General features: G+C 36.5%; 1 protein-coding gene across 1 annotated transcript in view; it reads right to left on the bottom strand.

Moving 5' to 3' along the window:
- The window catches only part of UVSSA (UV stimulated scaffold protein A), a 69,515-nt gene that overhangs the window by 9,629 nt on the left and 36,371 nt on the right, over positions 1–23,515 (bottom strand). The window contains exons 8-12 of the mRNA XM_026846911.1: positions 21,684–21,795; positions 7,725–7,902; positions 6,295–6,447; positions 1,260–1,443; positions 283–394 (exon numbers count right to left, since the gene is read on the bottom strand). Of these exons, the coding sequence (XP_026702712.1) occupies positions 283–394; positions 1,260–1,443; positions 6,295–6,447; positions 7,725–7,902; positions 21,684–21,795 (739 nt within the window). The remainder of the gene's footprint in view (positions 1–282; positions 395–1,259; positions 1,444–6,294; positions 6,448–7,724; positions 7,903–21,683; positions 21,796–23,515) is intronic.

The raw sequence follows: 23,515 nt of genomic DNA, 5'->3' as shown, positions 1-23,515 counted from the left end.
CTACACTATAGCTATACACAGATACAATATATAGATACAATTTAGATGCAATATATTGTAGATGCAATATGAAACACATAGATACAATGTAGGTACAATATATACAATTATTTTACAGATTGTAAATATATTGTAGACGTAAATATTGTATACAAAATATACACAAACATACACAATAAAGATATTACACTTATGTTTAAAGCTTATCTCCCACTTCTGCCTAATTTTTTATTGGTTTTTTTTTTGGTCCCCCCTCCTTAAAGATGCTATGCAGACACAAACCTGGCTGAGCCGCTTGCTTCTCAAATCGCATCTTTTCTTCTCTGGCTCTGTCCTCTGCATTAATGGGAATTCCAGATTCATCCCGAGGAATTATCTTTCCATGGAAAGGGCACTTGAGAAAGAAAGGGGAAAGAAAATCTCAACATTTCTAAATAAAAAGAAAATGCTTACATATTATTTAACATAGCTTAAAGCCAGACACCAGAATCAAGACACAAAACTCTACACTTGATTCCCAGTCCCTCTTAGAAAGCATCAGGATCCCATAAACATCATGTGTTTAATATATTCAGAATCTCAAAGAAATAAGCTCTTTGTGATATGACTATCCAGTTTCAAGAGAGCAAGTAGCATATCCTGTCAAGTCTGGAACAAGGGCACCAAATGCTGCATTATATGTTGTTGTTTATGCTATAACCCTATCTTGTAACAATCCCAGTTAAAGTATTTTATTACGTTCAGATTCTTCAATCTCAGATAATACAGGAAGAACAGGGATATTAGAACAAAGTATTTAAGCAGAGTATTTCTACTGACTAGGATTCATAATTTGAGCCTATGTAAGATTTAGCTTTCATAAAAGCTAGTTCTAAATAAAATCTCTTTGCCCCTCAAACACCCAAGTTTCTAAAACCACTTAGCAACAAATATGCCTCTAAATGAGGAAAAATTTTTGACTACCAACTAACCGTCTCTGCTTTACTATCAGGTACTCATATATTGCAGTAATAATTAAAATAGAAATACCTATGATGAATGCCAAAAATATTTGGGAGTTCCTTAAATGTTTACAGTTTCCTTACCAAAACGATGCTTCCCATATGAAGTACACATTAAAAACAAACTTCTCCAGACACAATTTTTCTTCCACTCCCTTGAGCTGTATTTACAACGTGAAATAAACTTTTATGGACATGCTTTAATGGGTTCTTCTCCACATAGCACTTATCCTGGAAGTTATGTAACTTGGTGCCCACCTTAATCCGATCTTGTCTTTCACACAGTCTTCCATCAGGCATTGGTGCTCGACATTTATGTTTCACTGGTTCAAACTTGCCAGCAAATGTTATATATCTAGTTTTTAACATTTCAGTTATTTCTTTGTTTTCTACTTCTTCCTCTACTTCACTGGGTGCCCAAAATCGATGCTCAGAAGCAAATCTGGGAAAACAACAAATTAAAATTATTTCCAGAATTGTAACAAAAAAACATAAAGATGCCAGTATCATCCTGTGGTGAACTTACATATAAAAGGAATGGAAGATTTACTAGTGAATTAGAAAAACCTAGGAATCTACCATTCTTTCTTAGGACTCCTCTGTTATGAAGATGTTTTTAAAATATCACCAAAGCCTGTCTAGTATTGATTTCTTGTTTAACCTGCTAACCTATTACAAGTCTTAGCTCTAGTTCACGATCTGACATTCAGAGTCAGTTATCCGATATCCAGTTTCAGTGAATAACTTTGTAATTCTGTAGTTAACATTCTTCATAACTAAATACTTTTATGATTAAACACAGAAGATAGATCAGGGAGGAAAGAGTTTGATCTTGTCTAATCTTATTCCTGGTAGCTGCTCTCCTGTAGCAGCAGAGAAGCAGGAGCTGAAATCACAGTCTGCTGCAATATACTGAGACCAAGAAAGAGAGCAAACAATCAGCTGAGCCTTACAGAGATCCTTTCTTCCAGATTCTCCTATACAGTGTCCATAAATCTGAGAAACTTATGGGTGTTTCACTATGAAATTAAGCTAATCCATTGAAAATCTGTTTTAAAATTAGAAATCTTACCTGTATTTACAGATACATATAGGCAAATATACAAAGAAGATAGTGGAAAAGAAGGGGAGCAAGGGTGCTTGAGTGATGTAGTATTTTCAAATTTTCTCAATGGTATTCATATAATTTCATTTTAGCCACCCTAGGCTGCCAGTAGTCTATAATGAGAAAGAGGCAACCCCAGAGAGCAATTACCCGACTCATTTTAGATTCTAATCTTAGGATGCAATGACACACCCTCTGATAGTAAATGTTTCTTTCTCCTAATCATGAAAAGAAATTAAGAGTGACCAGCTTAAGCTTAGATATCTAACTTAAAGACATCTGAATTTAAACAATAATCCCATCCCAAATTTAATGAAATACTAAGTTACAGAGAAAAAATATAGTTGAATTAAAAGGGAAAAAATACAGCTAAAGTAAGCAAAAAAATGCCAGGATTCACGTCTGCTGCTTATTACAAGCAAAACGGAGATATCTAGATGGCAGATGTCTCGATAAAGACTTAAATTTCATAAAGAACACTTTACAATCCCTTTTTTCCACATCGCTCTTCCACCCAGTCAGTCCCAGACTGATTTGAGAGGATTTTTTTCTATCCATATCCAATTCCTCTCACTCATTAATATCCTTGGATGTCATTACTACTTCTAAGACTTTGCCTTCTGGAGACTGCAGAGCCATATATATATGAACATCGGCTTCACTAATCACAACGATCTCAAAATTCAGCAAAGCACATAAGCCAATACTTAAAAGAATTACTTTAGCAGGCCTTTTGATGAATTTTATCTAAGCAAGTTTTCAGGAGATGACAATGACAGGGGGGCAGGGGGGAGGTGGAGGATATTATCTGACCATAGCAACCTACAACATACATAGCTGCTGGTTTTACAGCAACAGCTGACCATTTACGACTAGGTAAAAAGATTGGAACTATGTTAAAAAAGGGATTAAGCAATTTCAAAGCATTCTATGACTTGCCAAATGAGCAGAAAAATGTTCAAGTAAAATCCTTATTAGTGATATTCATACTATCCAATAATTTCTTCATCAAATGTACCTTGCTAGTGCCAGAAAAATTCTAACCTAAAAATTCTAACTTTCTCCTGGTAAATTCGGGGATAAAGGCAAAAGACTTAGAGTGGAAGCCAGTTCAATGTTAAACACAGTAATATGTTTCCACAATTTCTGGGTAAAAAAGTTCCCATTCACACATTTCTGCAAACTACAGCCTAAACAAAAAAGCTCTAAGAATCTTCATAATATACCAATATGACTTTAGTCAAACGTTTGAATGGTACAGTATTTCAGCTTCATAAATTATGTGCAAGATTCTACAACAGACAGTAAATAAAAGAATGAAATAAATTTCTTATTTGCTTAGTTTTAATACAATCCTGAAAACAAGACACAAGGAGGGGAAAGCATTCCTAAAGAGACAATATACAGGACTGCTATGTGCAAGGTAGACTTACAGAATCTCATAGTAAAATTCTAGTGTTCTTTGGTGGTCTGAACTCTCTTCCCCCTCTAAATTATCAAATTACAGTTACATGAGAATGAAGAAGCATTTAACAGTTGAGCATGACAACCTTTCCAATTAGGAAAAAGTTCTGTGTAATATTTTTTCTGCCTCTCCCGCCCCCCCCCAATCTGCATCCAACAAATCTCAAGCAAACTAAGACTAGGTTTTACTGTCTATACCATTGATCAGTATTTGGGAACTGGACTTCAAATAGCCTCGTTTCTACACAGATATTCATAAATTTTATTGTTTACTACAAGCATATAACTTATTTTCTCCCAGCATGACTTACAAGCAGGTGAGAAAAGAACAAACTGGTGCTAAATCCCCCAGTTTTCGGATTTCCTGCTGTTGTAATTTAAGCAACATTTTAAAAAGGCAGAACATGAGATTTTTGTCTGAAAAAATGATGCATGTGACAAGTAAAGCCTTTTTGTAAGAGGGATCAGAAGGGGAACAGATAATCAACTAGAAGATCAACACCCCACTCAGACTCATCAAAAGTGTTACATCCAGACAAGTAACGGAGGCTTTAATAGAAATTACATAGCTATACATTAGGAAGAATAAAAGATAAGTAATGGTTAACTGAAATCTAAAAAGTCCAGCTTCTGGAGAAATGTTGCACCACTCTTTCAACAAATTTATATCAACTTTATTCCTAACATGATGGGAGGCTTATAAAAAACTTGAATAAATATAAATTCTAAAACCCATATGATGCATACAGAGATCATAGAGCAAGTGCTGAATGAGCTAATTCAAATATCTTACTCAGAGTCATAAAAGTGCTGCACCAGCTAATTTTCTCTGATCCCAGCAGTCAGCTAATTTAATAAAGAAGGAGGGTAGATGACTCTGGAAGGCCCATGCTATCCAAAACAGCTGGTTAAACTGGCATAGCAGCCTCCACACAGTACAACACTGGGCAGCATACACCACCTTCAAAAAAAAGTACTACTACAGCTTTATAAACTCCTTTTAAGAGTTCTTAAACTAGCTTAGTGAGTAGTGTGAGCAAAGGAAGAAGTAGGGAAAATGGTTCGGTCCAAACTTTTTTGTAAATCCCACAGTCACTGTCACCTTCTAAAGAAGATCACCGTTTACCAGCTAAATAAAACTTCTTTAGAAAAATCATCTTCCCAGTAGCTACAGTCTCACAATCAAAATCTCAATTTATTGTAAATCCTGTAATTAAGTAAGTGTAGAGTTAAACAGGTGAAGGGGAAAGACTTTTCCACTTCACACTTTAAAAATTCAAATTCCATACACGTTTCATATGTGTTGTCTGGTTTTTTGGTTTGCTTTTTTTCCTAGGCATTATAGAGACAGTACGTGTGCATATAGAGAAGTTAAAGGAGTTGGCCAATGACTACCTTAATTCTTCAATAAATATAATTTATACCCAGGGGTCAATGGTATTGTGTGTGCAGAGTTACTTAAATTATCTTTAGTTAGATTGGCATATCTGTAGTTATAGACTATAAGGTTCAGAAGTGTGCCCTCTGTTTTATTGGAAAGCATAAAAATAAAACAGTACAGCACAAGGCAGACAGGCAGTGAAATATGCTTCTGATTTCACTTATGACTTGAATAACTCATTTGCAATGTAAAATAAAGCCTTACTACCTTTTTGGCATTATCACAGACAAATGCTTCTTAAAGCCCTGCTGAAAATCTTAACCATTTTATAGGCTTTGAGGAGCCTGCACCACACCAGACAGAATCCAAAGCTTGGAGTAACTGTGTTAAAGCACTATTATGTATCAAATTTCACTGTTTTTCAATAACTTAAAACATATTCAGCATTTTATGCAATCAGCTACAGGGGCAACATTTTTCTCTTGTATCTTTCTCTGCAAACACTGTCTTCACACAGCAATCATGTTTGGGTTTTTTTTAACTTGTTTTGATAAGAAAACAAACTAAGTAATACTGCTGAGAATATATGAGTTTGATTTACAATCCAGCCAGTCAATGTTTTTTGACTTTTCTAAGCCAGGTATGGTACACACTCATACTAAAGTTCTGGTGGACTTCAATGAAATTTATACATAGAGGGAGGACTTTGCATTCCAACTTTCATATAAGAATACTAGTCCTAAAATGGGGTTTTAAAAACTGACTGCTAGAAACAAGTTCTGATGTATACCTACCATCTTTTCTTCCCAGTGCTAAAGTTTTCCCAAAGTCAACAATGCTTCACGTCCAAGAAACACAAAACCTTCCCAGAAAAGAATGAAAGTGAGATATCCCAATTTAAATCCTGTAACTGCCACCTATTTCTTGTGTGACTGAACAAGCATATCAATTTCCTCAGTTACCACTCTGTAAAGTCAGGAAAATTTAGACTGTAAAATCCCCAGCAGAGGGACCGTCTATCATGCACTTGCACAGCACTTTGCATAATGAGGTACCAATTTAAATTGGAGTAAGTGATGCCATGCTGCAAATAATACACAAACATGAAAGAGCAGAAAAAAATGTGCTTTGAAGCATCAAAGGATATTTAATTAGTATCATACCTTCTCAAAACAAATAACATTTTAAGGTAGAATTTCTGACTTTGTTTATGGGTCCTACAGTACAAGGGAAAGAAGAAAAGTAATTATCAAAAGAAATAGCAGTCACCCCACTGCATGACCTCTGAGTACAAGTAAATCTATGTATTTGTTTATATTGTCTTAAAAGAAAAAGACCATTACTTGAGAATCTTCCCAGCATTTGGCTGATCCTGTCCCCAGTAGTGAAGATCTAATCCAAAAGGCATGAGGGGAGCTTTAGCTCTTTCTTCTTCTAGTTTTCTTCTCTTACTGTCAGGCTCTTCCAAGGCTGCTGGCTCAGTAGTTGCAGAGTCACTGGAGAAAAGAGATGAAAAATCAATACAGAACAACAATGATCACAACTTTTTATCTTTTTTCATTACATTTTCACACCAATGCTAATATTATCTTAGATATAGGGCTACAACTACCTTTACAGGATTGTCCTTTTTTTGGTTTTTTGTCTTTTATTTTTTTAAAAAAAGGATACGGACTGTAACACCACACACAAAGTGCAGCACACTGCACATTCAGCTAAACCCAGATAAAATGTATTACAGCATGGGTGGAGAAGCCTAGAGATCTAATGGGGGCAGCAGTGGATCACCCATGCTGTCCTGTGTAAAAAAAAAAAAACTACTGACATGGCAAACCATTTTTAGAAAGATCTTGCTTGTGTAAACTCATGCCCATGTTTGCATGGCAGTCACACAGATTGCAAAGTCTTTGCTGTTGTTGACAAGAGTCCATCTTGCAGACTTGTAACACTCACTGTGCAACACCACTACAGAATTCACTAGTCCTGAAAAATCACTGTACTACTACAGAGACCTTGAGTATTCGCTGATAGAGCTGCAAATGCTGTTAGTCACCTTAATAACACATTAAGTTTTTAAAGATTAAAAATAAAAATGTTTGCCTGAATACTCCAAACTCCAGAGTCTAATGAAGCAAACCCCCTTTCTCTTTCTGACATTGCATTCCAGTTCACTAGGTTTTGGGGACTTTCCTGACCAATGCAGAAGTGTCTTTTCAAGAACATGCCACTAAGTAGATTACTCCAGCCTTATCCCCAAATCACAGATAAATGCTGGACAAGGCTGGAGTTTCACCAAGCTTTGAATAGGATTGACAGCAAATACACCTTTCGAATCAGTAAAACATGCCTCCAGGCAGCACTGACAGCACAAGTCACTAGGAACCAAGAGATTGATTGCTGAAACCATTTTCTGATTTAGTATTAGGATACATTCTATTTAGTTGCAGACCAAAAATTACCCCAATAAACGTGGAGATTTTTTTTTTTGTTAGGAGGGAAGGGAACACTTTATATTTTAATAGAGACCATTAACACCAAATAAAACCTAAACCAAGTGAGCAGTAAAAGGTTCCTTAAGATCCTGGTGCAATCACTAACAAAATCCTACATATTAAGTAGTGAATGTGCATCTCAGTAAAAGAACTGTAACTTCAAAATAAAACCAAGACAGCATTAACAGTTTGCCTAGTTCATGAGTGCTTTTCCACTTGCTTTCATGACTAAAATACAAGTAAGAGCAAGAGGTTTCTGCAAGAATTAAAACAAAGATAACCTGGCATGTGGAGGTGGTAACTTTGGTAGTTTGTCTCTAATAAGTTTCAGCGTGGCAGCTGCACAGGTTGGATCAAGTTCATCTTCATTCCCTTTCAGCTGGGTGCAGGAGTTCACTGAAGCTGGTCCTGTTGATGTCTTCCCCACTGGTGCTTTTGGAAGTGTCTGAGGCTCAAGCCCTGCAAAAAGACTCAATGTTTAAGAGCGATTCACCTCCCAGCCTCAACACTTCATAGTGGGGCCAAGCAGCTCAGGATGCTGATTACATGTCTTACTGCTTTGACTTTGTATTAGACTTCAGTCTCGCTCATAGACAAGACTGGTATTTCTGTCTCTGAAATTTTTTCTTATTTTTGGACAGAAACATACTGAATAACTACGCAATCAACTTTTAAATTTATGTGACAACAAAAAATAATGTTACTTCATCTTGAAAGTAGGTGAAAGAAGGATTTTAACAGTACTGCTTGCCTAAACTGCAATATTGCTTTTTGTACATAAGTTTCTAGTGTCACATGTTCTTGCTGATATATCATTTCTGTACTCAAAGTTATATCAAGGTGAAAAGAAGGGAACTATTGGCACTACTGTTTAACACCTAGAGTCCAAAAAGATATGCAAAAGAAGTAGAAAGTAAAAGGAAAGGCATACATTCATATCCTTCTGTGTGCTATGATTAATTCTTTGTGGTGTCTCAGCAAAAAGTCCAGCTGAAACTCTTACAGCCTGGCAAAGAGAAACCACTTTGGGGCGAGGGATGCACAGCAACACATGGCTGACAAGAACAAGAACCACTGTCACCCAGCAGCACTGCTGGTGGGGAAGTACACCCAGTGAAAAAAAAAAAAAAAAAATTTTTGTGTGAGGCACAGCCCTATTCTCTGATGATTCTCAGCTACTATACTGACCCTTCAGAGATATAAAATAACTTTTTTTTTTCCCCCCTGATTTAAAAGGCAGCACCACTGAGAAGAGTTGTGTTTTGATTCCTAAATATATCTGCAAACAGAATTATATAAGGAATGTTCTTTCACAGATACTAAACCACAGTTTGCCAAGATAAAATATCTAAGTGCTGGCAGAAGCAATAGGTAAACCCACAGAGTACTCTCAAGAGACAGTAAATGCCTAAGTTACACCTGAGGAAAAGCCCACTGCAAGGCACCAGACACTGATGTTCAGCACCAGCAGCTCAATGGTAGGGCAACTTAATTACTTCGTATAGCTAGATTAGACAGTCAGCACAAACTGTAACGATGCAATTAGATAGGCTGAGCAGTTAGACAGCACGTGTCTCTACCCGCTGAGCTAGAGAAGCAGCTCTATTAGCTGGAGGTAGTAATAAGAACTTTACAGCCAACGACAGCTAAAAATGGAAAGATGTGATCCCCCACACTAACATAATAGACTACATTTTCCCCACCAGAAAGCCTTTTTATAAAAGAAGTGATTGAAATTAAAGCCCCCCCCCAAAAAAAAAAAAACTAAAATCAACTCAAAAAAAGTCATGGTTTTACAAGCCTAAAGTTTTAAGCAAATTATCTCAGTCTTCTTGTGAAAAAAAACCTGAGTTTACCTGATACAGTAAACTGATGGTAAAGCATAGTAAACTCAATGGCCATTATTTAACTGGGACTTTTAGTCTCTTGCCCACTTCTAGCCAGCCCTGAAGCTGTATCCAGAAGTATTCTTGCTTTGCTAATGTGGTTGCTTTGATCATTAAATGTATCACAAGATATCAACTGAAAAAGGAAAAGCTAATGTGGTTATGACCTGCCCTCCCAGTGAAAAACTGCAGGACCTGTAGCAGTAGGTAGCTTTGGTGCACAAAATATTTTAATTTCAGGGAATCCCCCCCTAATTTTCAGAAAAAATAAAAATAAAAAAAATCAGAGCAACTTGCCCTGACCCCTTCTTTCCACCTTATAAAATCTTGCAGTAATTCATCCTGACCTTGATTCATTTGCACCACATGTTCCCTGTAACCTAGGGGGTATAACCACATAGAAGGCATTGCCTGACTGCAGGCAAAGGTCAAGTTGCTGAGCTGGCAACCTTCTAGACTCACCCCTTAGATACATATAGGTCTAAACTTTCCAAGTGCCTAGATCAGGAGCTAAGTCCTTGCACAGGGAATGACATCTTCTGTTTGTTTTTCAAGGCTCCAAGTTGAGGACACTGAGAACAATGCTGACAACCCCCTGCTTAACCTAGTTTACTGGACATCTTGCTGGAGTAAGCCAACAATCACAATTCGAAATCCACAAAGCTAGAGACCCTCAGAAGGAGAGGAGAGAGGAAACAAAAGCAGACATCCATTTGGATCTGGCTTGTTTGCATGCAGAGACTTTAAATTTTGCTGCATACAGCAAATAGTTACTTCACTCATTCCTAGATTTTAATACAACAGACTCCACAGAGAAGAGAGTGCTCTGGAATCCTCTCAAGGATGAGGACTCTTCAAGACCTTCTGAGACCCCATGTCTCTAGTATGGCTTAACTAACAGTAAAGGAAAATGTTTTAAAGGCAAGGCAATTCTGGGCAGAGGCTAGTAGCAACGACTGTGGCTTAACTGCATCTCTCAAAACAAGAGAGAGAAGGAAATAGGATCCAGAGAAGGAAAAAGGATGAGAGAGCACTAGCCATCAGCAGTTAATAGGCATTCATAGAGAATTCTCTGTCTTCTCCTCACTCTCCCACAACAACTCAATACATTTCTTCTGCTTATCCAGTGTACAACAAAGAGCAATGTGGGTCATTTTAATGAGACAGTTGAGGGGAGGCAAGTATATCCATGATTCAACTTGTGTGAGATGGGATTTTCTCATGTCCATAGAGAGATCAGACCCAGCTCTGGGAGGCTGATGCATTCCACCTTTCCTAAGAAAAGGCTACTTGTGTATCGGGTAAATAGCCCACAGGAGTGAACACACATCTGACAGCGGGTATTTCAGTAGTGCCAGTCTTGGGGCTGTTCTGGATAAGACTTCAGCAAGTACCCACTGGCCAAATGTTCACAGGCAGCAAACGCTGCAGAGAGGGGAAAAAAGACATTCACCACAGTCTGAAGCCAGTGCAAAACCCAGCTCTCCCCTGACTCCCCGTTCTGTGCTCCAGAAAACACCCTAAAACCAAAGCCCACATTCCTAAGGCAGAGTGTCTTGAAAGACAGTGCTGCTCGTGCTGTTCAATGCTTCCTGAGACTGAAGTTAGCATGGACTGTGATGCAAAGAAGGATCACTCCTTTTTAATTTTTATGTCCTCAAACCAGTTGTAGACACAAGACATCTTGCTGCTGAGTGTGCCTGACACTACTACTACCTTACTCAGTCATGCCCACATCATGTACTCGAATGAAAGTGATGAACATACCACATTCACCTTGTTACCTAAATTCCCTTCCCAAAGTCAACAAGGCTTTAAAGAACATTGTTAAAAACATAATTTAAAGGACTAATATGTGAATTGGAAAAGGGTCTCAAAATGAGCAGAAGGACCAGCAATAAGGGAAATGTAATTAACCATAAAAAGATGGAACTAAGCATAGAAATATCTAGGTTAAATAGCAAAAGAAATGATCTCATGACATTTACTAGGCTGTGGACTTGCCATTCAAAAGAGATAATGGTGCCTCCAATAATGTTTTTTAAACAGCTTTTCAGCAAAATATTAAGGGAGCAATCTTGAATTTATGTATCTGGACAGGGGGCAGGATAAAACTCCATCTCAGCTCCTATTGTAGTCTAGGAAGGGAAAAAGCCCTTCTCAGGTGCTTTGTATTAAAGTGAAACGGAATTAACCCAAAAGATTCTATTACAACCACACTTTAAAATAATCAGGATTTGGAGGAGTAAACATCCTTTTATAACAGAAACAGCTACAAACAAACAGGCCATTTGGCATGAGCAAGGCTAGCTGAGAAAAATATGTGATAGACTATCTGTAATGTAGAACTGCTTAGACTGTATTTAGCATTTGAAGTTGCTTCTTAATTTTATTTTTTTTTTTTTTTTTAAGGACAAGAATATCTTTCTGAAAAGCACTGTTTAAAGCAACAGTTTTGAGAGCACTTGTATGCCTGCTATTTATAAACCATCTTGAAGTCAGAAGGTAGCAGGTATGTGTCACACCTTTCTCCTCTTCAGAGAGAATATGTGCATATGTATTAAGAGTTCTGAGGAAACCTTAGTTTTTTTCCAATTTTTTTTCCCTATGATGTTTACAGAAAGCATGGTTGCTCATTCACTACACCAATTTTGTTTGAGGGGGAGAAGATGTGAACAGCAGAGACAAGCAGTCAGCAACACACAGAAAAGGCAAGAGAGATAAATGGACAATGTGACATTTAGATAGATAAAATCACATCCAAAAAATCAATATAGGAATTCTTAAGAGTTACAAGAAAAAAATATTTTCCCATTGATTTCTTATTTTAAACCATTAACAGAAAAATGGCTAGAGGTAAATACACTACAACATCAGTAACACCACCTCTACCGTGGATTTAAAAAAAGTTTATAAAATTAGTTTTTTGCTAACAAGATAAAGACAAGAGTCACCATGCAAACAGCCCTAGCTGAATGGTATACAATGTCAGGGTGGGTTTTTTTTGTTGTTTTGTTTTAAAGACATAGATGGGATTAAGTGTAGGTTTAAAAGTAAAATTCCTCTTAAGAATTCTGCATTCTGTATATTTTATTTAGCACAAGTACAGTATCTGGGTTCAAATTGTTCCAATATGAGCTTTTAGAAAGAATCATAAAAATGTTCAAATCCCCTTTTTTGTTTAAATTGACCAAATGGCACCTATTTGCCTGAAGCAATAAAGTAGACCGTGTTCACAAGATAAATCGATAGAAGGAAAGAGAGAGGCTGGGGTTTCAGCTGAAGTTAGACTGCTGAATGCTGACATTATTGATTTTAGCTAGTTCAGCTGGCCTTGTAATTAAAATGTAAATTTGAGAAAGAGATTATGTCCTGACAGAAATGGTGGGATTAGGGGGAGATAAAAGCCCCTCAGTGAAAATTCAGAGAAAGAGCAAGCACAGGTTTCCTCAGCTGTGTGGATTTAGAAGAAATCTAGCTACTTCAGATTCACTTTAGTTTAATTGAAAAAATGGAGATAGAATATAAACAAGTACTATGGACTTTAACTTTCCTGAAAAAAATATAATTTCTGTTTCTGATTTGTTGGATCTTATTCAAGCTGAATGTATGTGATTTAAACTAGTACAGCCACTCCAAGACTGTCAGGAAAACCCAGCAGTTCAGGTACGGTATTTCCCCACTTACCCTCTAGTGTGCTCATAACGAAAAAAATGCATGCATTTCACTCAGGAAGCACAAAAAGCTTTACTGCTAAATGAACAGGAATTTTCAAAGCTTGCTTCACATGGACTTGCAGACCAGAGGGTTCAAGTCAATGTCTGGGGCATTACTTCCAAACAGCTTCAGTGGTTCAGGATCTTCTGCTATATCTCTCCACGCACAAATGTGTGTGCGAACAAAATTAACATAGGTGATCATATGGCAGGAAGCCTTCATTATCTCTGAAGGTTCTAATACTCATAAGGGATGGAGATTTGAATGATATGTCATCCCTGACAGATATCTGATCTTTATGAAGCCACCACAAATTAAATGAATATTCAGTTGCTTTTTTTTTTTTTTTAGTTGAGATCAAATTTCATCCCTGCCTAAAAAAAAAAAAGCTCTGTTGTTGTGTCACTTCATTTACACATAACTCTAAATTGCTGAAAAAAATAACAAAAATAACTGTTATGAACAAAACCTTAGAAGCATTCATACAGGGATAACACTGATTAAAACTCTTACCATTTATTGTGGTAGAAAACTTCTGCTTTAATTTAGCTAGACACAGTTTCTTATCTTATCCTTGAACGCCACTAAACAAGTTGCTGTCTGCAGCTGCTAGGGGAGGATGCTGAAATGCCAGAGGTGGCTTTACCAAATATTCTCACAGCACACAAGTTGTGTGTGCAGTCAAAGCAACTTATTACCTGGATAACTTCAAATATGAATATTTCTGTATTATTTACACCAGTTTTTAAAAGTTGTCAAGGAGTTTTTATAATCAGAGGTTTTAAACAGCAAAAAAAGATGCCCCCAGTACCTCTGAATGCAGATATGCTCATTTATATTGATCTAAAATTTTACAGTTCTGCTTTGGAAATTCAAACTAATGAAAAACAATGTTAGTTAACTAGAAGAGTTCACTAACTCTTAAATACTTTATTTGGCTTAATGGCATTACAGAATATGTTGCTTTGTTGTAATGTTAACTCATTAACCTTTATATTATTGCTTTACAATCATATCTAAGAATCAGAATAAATCAGAGCAGCAGAGTTTAGAGTAAAACCTTTCTACACCTTACACTCTGATCTTTTAAACCTCTTGCTTATTATTTTGCAGTCCCTGGCCATTGCATAGTTCCTGTGAGCTATACTACTAGCACAAACCACTCTGAAGTATTATCAGCTTCCTGTGCAGTGAGTATTAATTTTTTAAGAACTTTAGTAGGAATCAAAGATATCCCATATCCTGTCAGATTTTCTGGTAACCTTATTTACATAGAAGGACCTTGCCTGAAAGTGAAGAAGGTTTGCATGATCAGCTGATTAGGATGCATTAGAAAAAAATATCTACAATCAATACTTCTACATGGATGCAGAAGTATTTTATTGGAAGTGCTAATCATGTTTCTTCATAAATGTGCAGTTATCTTCATTTCAAGTAGTGTATTATAATGTTTTACTCAATTATTGTCCCAAGTGTAGCTATACAGAACATGTGTTTGCCCATATATAGGTATATTCAAAGCATACTAATATAATGAGGCAATCTCACATGTAAAATTATAATTAAATACTGGTAATGTTGTGTATGCTAAGAAAAACTGAGATTACATAACACATTTGATTACAGCAGTTCAGAACTGGGGCTCTAACTTCAATGTTGAATATCTCTTATCTATACATTTACAGTAAATCAATCATGTAACAATTGTTTTTAAAAGAATTTATAGTAGTATTAATAGAAATCTTTTTCTAAATACTAGACTCTTGTCTAGGGAAATACAACTGTGTGTTAAATGCATTTTCCAAATTTGGGAAAAAGAACCCCGAATTTCACAGGGCAGTGAAAGATAAGTAGGTAATACTGCCTGTCCTTTCCCCTGCAATACTTCTTTTAAGGGGAAAAGGCAAATCAAGTTAAGTAATACACACATGTCCTTAGTTAGCCTTGACAGTGTAATTCTAAGTCTCAAATTCAGCTCCTGAGAACTGTGCTTCATATACTCTGAAGTCTGCAGGTTTGTTTTTGCTGTGCTCTCCATTGAGCTGTCTCTCCATGTAAAACTGTTCTCCACATTCTTCACATGCAGGAGGAACTCCCTCAGGAAGTTCCTGAGGTATGAAGATCAGATAAATTATACCAGACTAAGAAGCTATTAGGCTTTTAAAGCAGAACCCAGACAAACTGAGAAATCATTGTAGTAAGGAAGGAAAAAAGTAGTATCATTTTTAATTTCCATTTAGCCAGTATGTGCGTGTCCATTTGGTGATTCAGTCAACAGAACCTCAACAACTTAATTCCCAAATAATAATGTCATCAAAAACATTTGGTTTTGTTGCAGCTAAGGTAGGGCACCATCATTTGGTTAATCAGTGATGCACACTGTTATGGCCTGCAGCTGATGAAAGCAATTGGCAAGACTGCACTTCACACATACATCTCACCCCAAATAAATCCACCTCACATTTTGTATGAAATATAGCTACCTGTTAGCAAAAGAAGCAGTAGTAGTGATCCCATACTTGTGTTCTCTTATTTGCATGGAGTCATCCTTGAGTCAGGTCTACTTCATGATTATTGCCATGATAATCAATCTCTCCCCAGTGGAAGCCTAGACTTGGTCAGCACCCTACTATTTTTAAAACTATTACAAAATAACTTCTAGTAAGTTTTTTGAATATGCCTACCATCAATTGCAATAACAGAAAACTAAATAAAATATTTTCCTAAAAGACTAATAGTTTTTGTTAGTATTACAGAGATGTTTAGATGTTGTAGCTAGGGACATAAACTCAACACTTAAGATGTGTGCTTCTGCCCCTGTGATTTCCAGGAGTTTTTCATGTGTACTATTAAAAAAAAATTAAATAGAGGAAAACCTAACTGTAAAAATCAACAGGTAATCATTCTGTATCAATTAAATCTGTTAGATGCTTCTATAGAAGAAAAAAGACCAGTAGAAAGCCATCATTTCTTCACAGGTCAAAATAGGTGGTTTCTATTTCAACTTACCAACACTTGCATACATGTTATTTTTGCCATGTTTAGCTTTAAGTGTGTTACATAAAACAGCAAAACAGCCTTTTTATGGGAGAATCTTCATTCATATGTAGGATAAAAAAGAGCACAATACTACTGTACACAGTAACTAAACCCACTGCTTTCCTACTTCCTACAAAAAAAATGAAGGAGAAATAAAGATGTCAGCATAGTGAAGCCACACAGCAGTACATGTGATCAGATAACATGCAAATATTCAAAGTGAGTGCAGTTGTTCTCAGCATGACACATATGAAACATTAGTACCTGGCTACACGAACAAAACCAGTAACATTTAAAAGCATTTAGAAAAGTCTTTTTCTGCAGAGAATAAAAGTATCAGATTCCAATAAATTAATAATTACTTTTTTTTTTTTAATCCATAGTGATGATTCTGTTGCATTCCACATTTGAGGCAGTTTTGCTTTTAATCATTGTGTCCCCTTCATGTCTTGATGGATACGAGTCAAGGAAATAAAACTTAAAAAAACCTGTATTCACGGAAATCTTCTTCTGATTATACCCAGTCAATACAAACAAATGCAATTTTCTGAATAAATACACTGAAATGCGGGATTTTTACTGCTTCAAATCTGAAAATTCAATCATGCATTAGTCTATGAAGTATTTTATTGTTATTTCTAATACAGCTTTTTTAAATGTTCATAGAAAATGCAAAAGCTATAAACCCCACACACTTTCAATGAATGGTTGCAATAGCAAGTTTATTCATGTTTCTAAAATGCTCAGTGAGAGCTGCACTAGGATAGCTTGTGTAGTCTGAAGCACTACTAATTCAATGTAAAAAACAGGTGGCAACTTCTCTACTAAGGAAATAGTCTGGTTTTGTACACCTCATTTGTTCAACTGGGTATAAGCCACTTTTCTCATGTTGCTGTGACATTTCATACTAAAAAAAGCTACTTAACACACAGAAAAGGCATGACCCAGCCACTATCAGATTAGCAAAGGCAGTGTGGGGACATCTAACCCACAAAGGCCCATCACTCTGAGGGGAAGAGGCAAGAATTTCTGAAATTGATAGAACTCACCCATGGGATTTTAGAACTGCAGCTTTGATCTTGATATGAAAGAAATCCCAACCAGGCTTTAAGATGCAATGTGAGCCACTGAAGTAGCTATCAGGGACCTAAAACCATTTTGGCTTATGGCTCAAATACAAGAGAAATAATCTGATTAACAACATTTGAAATAAGGGTTTGTGTTCTTGACTGTACAGTCATTTCTCTCAGAATTTTGAATAAGGATGAAACTTACTAACTGGTAGACTGCTTCCATGCTAATATTCCCAAATCAGACACCCTCCTCAAGTCACTGCTTGTAAAATGGCAGCAGCATTTCCCTGTACCTCAAATCAGTATTGCCCAGGTTCATGAATGAGTGCATTGAAACACAGGCAAGGATCATGAATTGAGAGAACCTATTAGTAGACAACAGTTGCTGGAGGTGGGTGCTTTGAACTAGATCTCAGAATTATTCCATTTTTGCACAGAAAAGCACATCTCAAACCGGATCACTTTCCCATGTAGTTCAGAGCTCAGCTGCAAGCTATGCCAAGACCACCAAGGGCAGGAAGGAATCTCTTATCCTGGTGTCAGCTCCAAATTCTGTCTATGACACCAGAACGATGTCAGAAGCTGCACAGTTCCATCCCTTATCTGCTTTAAGGCTTTAAGCCAATGCAACCTACAGCTGACCAGCAAAGCCTGGAATGTGGGAAATCTCAAGCGTAAACAAGATTTTTTTTCTCTCCCTAAAGCTTTCTTTTAAATGAATAATGCCTCAGTTTTTAAGGGGTTAGCAACACTAGCCATACAAGGGCAGTGGATGTAAGCAACAGTGGTGCAGAGCACCGACTACCAGAGTCGCCCTATGAAAATTATTTTCACAGCAGTGTTTCTGTTTTCAACCCAATATTCCTCTTCAGCAACACACTATTGAAAATGGCTCTGTGGTACCACAGGATGGCTGGTCTCTTGTCTGCTGCAGACATCAGGTGCAAGTGTAAATAAGGATTATACAAATGGGAGGTCGTTAAAAGTCTGGTAATGCTAATTTGGCATGACACCCCTAATGGGTTATATCTTCACACTTCAGTTATCTAATCACCTAAATTCTTTAAACAAATTTACATTTCATCTTATACATGGAGATTCAAATTGAGTTGTTTAATTCTCCCTCCACCCAAACTGTACCCATGCTCAGTTCATCTTACATATTAAATATCATCATCAATTTTGAAATCATCATCAACTACAGATACACACAAATAATACAACTGCACATGTCTATATACTTATGCATACAAAATACCCTGTCTCTAAATATCTTTTCATTTTTCATAAACTCTTCAGATCTCAGGAGGGTGACAAATACACATATGCATCACTAGAAATAGCATCTCAGCTTGAAATTTACCTTGCTGGTAGCATACTTTCACTTTCATAAGAGAAGTGAAAGTGAGTAAAGTGACTTTTAAATCAATAATTTAAATGTCACATTTCAATCCATTTCCACAGTCATGTTTTACAACTTTGTTTTCCTATTTAGCATGAAAAGTTAATTTGAGCAGCTGTTCACCTCTCCTGGTTTGTTCAGGAAAAGTAACAACAAGGAGGAAAAAAAGAACTTTAACCTGTTCACACCTTAAAATCTCGGTGTTATGTAGAAGTTACAGGAAAGGTTTAATGCTCCAGTTAGAACATTTCACTCAGAGAGGTGGCTGCCTAATACAGCTAACTCTTGATGACAACTTGCTACTATGAAATAAATATATTCTTGTATATTTTAATATGATAATTCACTTTTCTAAATGTGCCAGTGATGCTTATTTTGGTTTTGCTTATTAAGAACACACACAGAACAGAATCCTGTAAAGCAAATATAGTTCTCAGTTTTCCTCACGCACACCCAAAATAATTACACCGAAGTCAGTTGATTTATGCAATAGTTATGTATCAGCTTCTGAAACATATTTTGAGTTAGTATCTGACCAGTTGGTCCAAGAAAGCACTTAAGTACACAAAACCAGAAGAAAGTACATGCTTCATGAGATTGCCTGAATGCACCTCAGGAGTTCTAAATTCTTTTCATGCTCTTTCCTGAACTGGGAGATTACATAACTTTAAATGGCAGCAAGAAAAGCTGAATTGCCTTCAGGAACATCAAGAATAGTTCATTTTTTTCAAAATGCTATTTTTAACAAATACATCAGATAAAGAACAGCCAAGTGTGACCATCAGCTCCTACATAACTACATGTATACAAAATGAGAGAGAGGTTTTGTTTTCTGCTTGATTGGCTTCTTCACAATAATATATTTTCCTATCAGCAATACTTTAAATACAAATTAAGGATTTCTTAATCCATTTTATATAGATTTTTAAAATATTCTTGAGAGTAGGCTTGTTCTTTTATCCTTTTCCATGAGGAGGAATTAAAATAGCAACAAAGTATTGTGTTAGTGTTATACAAAGGGTGCTAAGATGCTTGCTTTTGTAAAAATGTGTGTCCATGAGGAAGACAGGGGATGAAAGAGAGAGTGAAGAGATGAATTTCACTTCCAGTGGAAGTTAACAAGTATAAACAGAACTTTTGCATGTTAGGATTCATCACACTGCTGTTAAAGATAGGAAAAAAAAAGTTCCAGTGCCTAGAATTACTAAGAAAATATCAGTTTTGGCACAAGGAATACTGCCAAAGGAAGGTAAAAAAACCCAAACAAAGCTCTGTTATAATCTCATTTACTCATTCATTTACTAACACTGTCAGTGTTTTCTGACTCTTTCATTAACTATGTATAGATAAGAAGCTTTTCATAACTGTCTGGAAGGCTGCTACCTCTCTTTTCCTCCATTATTTTACTTTTTGAAAGTCCCACTGTTAGCAACAGAACTTACTCAGTATTTATAGCAAGACTGAGGTAGTTGGAATAGCCAACATATACTGGTATAATACAGAATTTTATTTCCATGAACAAAAAAATTAAAAACTGCCCAGTTCCTGAGTTTACGTCCTACAGCCCTTCACCACTGTTCTGTGTTCTTGTTTAGACACACACGTCCACTTCTCATTTCACTATCTCAATACTCCAGTTGTACTTCATCTTTCCCAACTCTTGTTTGGACAAAGTAATTGTCTATGGACTGTTTCAAGTAACACATATGCCAAGAATCATATCAAACTTCATTACAGCTACCTGCTCACCAGGACACTAGTCTATTCTCAGTCCTCTATATAGTAGAAATTTCCACATTTTTTTAAATGCATAGAGGAACAGACACATCTACCTCCTTCAAACAAACTGAAACCAGCCAGTTGGACTTGCTGCAAGTCCCTAGGTGGTTAACACAGAGATACAGATCATCAATGCAGGCCTCACTTCCCATGGTGTCCTGGCAGGTTAAGTCCAGATGAGGTAAATGGACTAAGGTACTAGCAGGACCTCACACCTGGAAACATCCTTGAGCTGACCCCAGCCACTACAGGTTATTATTACTGATCATCTTTTGCTGTCTGTAGCCAAATATGATGGCAGAAGACAGTAAAAAGGTCATTTGAGCTACATCATCTCAGGTTTACACAGGCACACCTCCTTGTTTCAACAAAAAGGAAACATTTGCCTTATACAGGTAATAGCTGCAGCCTGACTTTTATGATGGAAACCACAGGCAAGTTAAAAATAAGCATGAACAGGATTGAAAAAGGCATAACACAGCACCAGCCTTACACAAATACGGAGAAAAGAACCAAGAAACTTATGACAGTGTCCAACTCTCTATGTGATGGCAGCTACCCTCTCCTTCTCTACTACGTACTGAAATCTGAATCTTATACACAATGCTACTCACAGACAAAGCTACAGACACTTAATAAGCTAGATGTACAAAGGAAAAGGAGCAATGCACTGACATTTAATTATTTAAGATGAACTTCCCTCAGTAACTCCCCCCTCTTGATTTCACAAAACCACATTATAAGTGTAACTTTATTTAAAAAAAAAAATCTTTAGAATGCAATAACAGAAGGCAAAATTATGCTTTGTCATCTCGTATGTGCTCAGCAGCTATAATTCTGCACTTGAAGGCTGAAGTCCATTTAACATCTTGTGATAGCAACACCTAAACAAAAAAGCCTTCCTTCTTAGCTGGAAGTTGGCCACCCTATGGGTGGAAGTGGCTGTGAATCTCCAACTCCTATTAATGCAGTTGATAGTACAAAACCTTATCTCACCAGACTGTTACCAATATTTCTAATATTCAGGCTCATTTACAGATTTACTTTGGAATTCCTTCACTCCCACTTAGCACACTTACAAGCACACACAGTGCTGCTTCTGGCTCTAAACTATAGTGCAACATGATGGAATGAAATAAGCTTCTCGTCTCAGTTGCTCTTGCTCCTAGAAAGTATTTGTTTATCTAGAGTGAATCGCTGCTCCCGTATCTATGTAATGACTTCCTCATAGCAGTCAGATTACCCACACCACTGATCACTTTATTATTTCAGAATGGCTGTTTATTTACTTTAGTGCACCAGTAACATGAAGGGATAAGGCTCGTCACAGCTGGGCAAACTCACCATACTCCTTACGCAGGTGGTCTGGAATGTGGGGCTCATAACCTTCCTTCTCAGGGACCTCCACAAATTCATCTTCATCTTCATCCTCATCGTCGTCATCTGAGGCTTTCATCTACAAAGATATTGTGGTTGGGTTTTTTTTGTTTGTTTTTAAGAAGTTAAGACTGCTTTTCATTTCCCTTCACATTGAAAATATTTTAGACATCTTGATAGCCCTCTGAGACCACTCTGTCAAAAGTATTTTCCTAATTATGCATTTAATCTTTATCTAAGATTAGGCCTTTGCTTAACATTTTATCTCTAAAGCCATACTCTATCCTAAGGGCTTCTTTAAAGCCCCTTTTATCCATTAGAACACTCGCAGTTGGTGAAGTCTGAGAAAGTGTGAAGCTATAAAACAAGACCAAAAAAATCTTAAAATAACATCAAGATTTTGACTTCATGAGCAAATAGCCTTATCTCTTTTCCTCTGGTTGATTACTCATTTAGTTCATCCAAATAGTCTGTAGCATGTTAAATAGTATCACAAATTGTTTAAGAGCTCAAAATCAGAGCAGGCAAACAGGAGGGGAAGCTGATGGACTGGCAAGCTAATACTGACCCAAGTAAGAATATCCAGATCTGTATACTACCATTTCAGTGTGTTTCCTCATAACGGCACTAAAAATAGTTTCATATAATCATTTCTTAACTAATTTGGTACATCCTAACCATTCATACCATTAGACTGCACACAGTATGATGGTAAAGACCAACAAAATAGTATTTTTAAATGTGCGCTTGGTCTACATTGCAGTCTGAAATTGAATAGCTACGAGTAGCTGAAAAACAAAAATGGGTTTCCTATCAACTTACCAGGGTTCACATAAGTGGCTTCCTATATGTCATTTCAGCTAGCTACTACTTCATGTGCCAGCAAGTTTTTACTTTTTTTTCTAAGCATGTTCCATACCCGAAAATGAATTTTTACTCTATACTACACATTAACTAAAAGAATCCGTGCCACCTCAGATGCAGCCTGTACCATCAGAACTTTAAAATAGCAAATGCCAACTACCCTAAAAAGGCAGCAATGATAGAGGTTTTATGCTTTATTTCCTTTGCCCACCTTAAGAGTTACATAATTCTTGAAAACAACACCATTATCACATTACTGTATGTTTGCCATGCACTTTTAAAAGTCTAAGAAATAATAAGGGTATCCACTCAAACCAACCTTAATACCGGCTATCACTTTTTTCAACTTCACTGCAGCAAGCCAAAGCAATAGATAAGGAGTGGCATCATTTTTACTATTTTCAGCTGTGTTCTTTACTTCTCTTATTGCACCTGACTTACGTTGATATTCATATCAACTACTCATTGTTACAAGCACCAGAGGATACTGCAGGTATTGCCTGCAGCAGAATTTTCCCAGTTTAATTCACTACTCTAATCTCATGTCACAGTTGCACAGCTGAATTTAAATCATACATATACTCTGAAGCCAAAAAACCTAGGAACCAGTCTTGGTTTATTGAATGTTGTTAAAAATTTTAAATAACAAACAAACAAACAAACAAAATCAGCATTTCCTTTTGGTCAGTATTACTTGTAAGCTGGACTGAATTAATTTCTAAAAGAATATTAATTGATACTAATACACACATTGATACACTTTTAACATATATATAATGCAAGTTAGAAGCATGATTCCTCCTTTTGTTTAAGAAAATTACGTTGATTTAAGAAATCTGCAGTTCCAGCAGAGAAAAAAGAAGAAAAAAAAAAATCACTGTCCTGAAGACTAGATTTACTATTACATTCTTACCAGAGAACATCTGATTAGTCTT

This window comes from Athene cunicularia (genome assembly GCF_003259725.1).
Source record: "Athene cunicularia isolate RWA chromosome 4 unlocalized genomic scaffold, athCun1 chr4_part1, whole genome shotgun sequence".
Lineage (NCBI taxonomy): Eukaryota > Metazoa > Chordata > Aves > Strigiformes > Strigidae > Athene > Athene cunicularia.
This window is presented reverse-complemented; position numbering and strand designations above follow the sequence as displayed.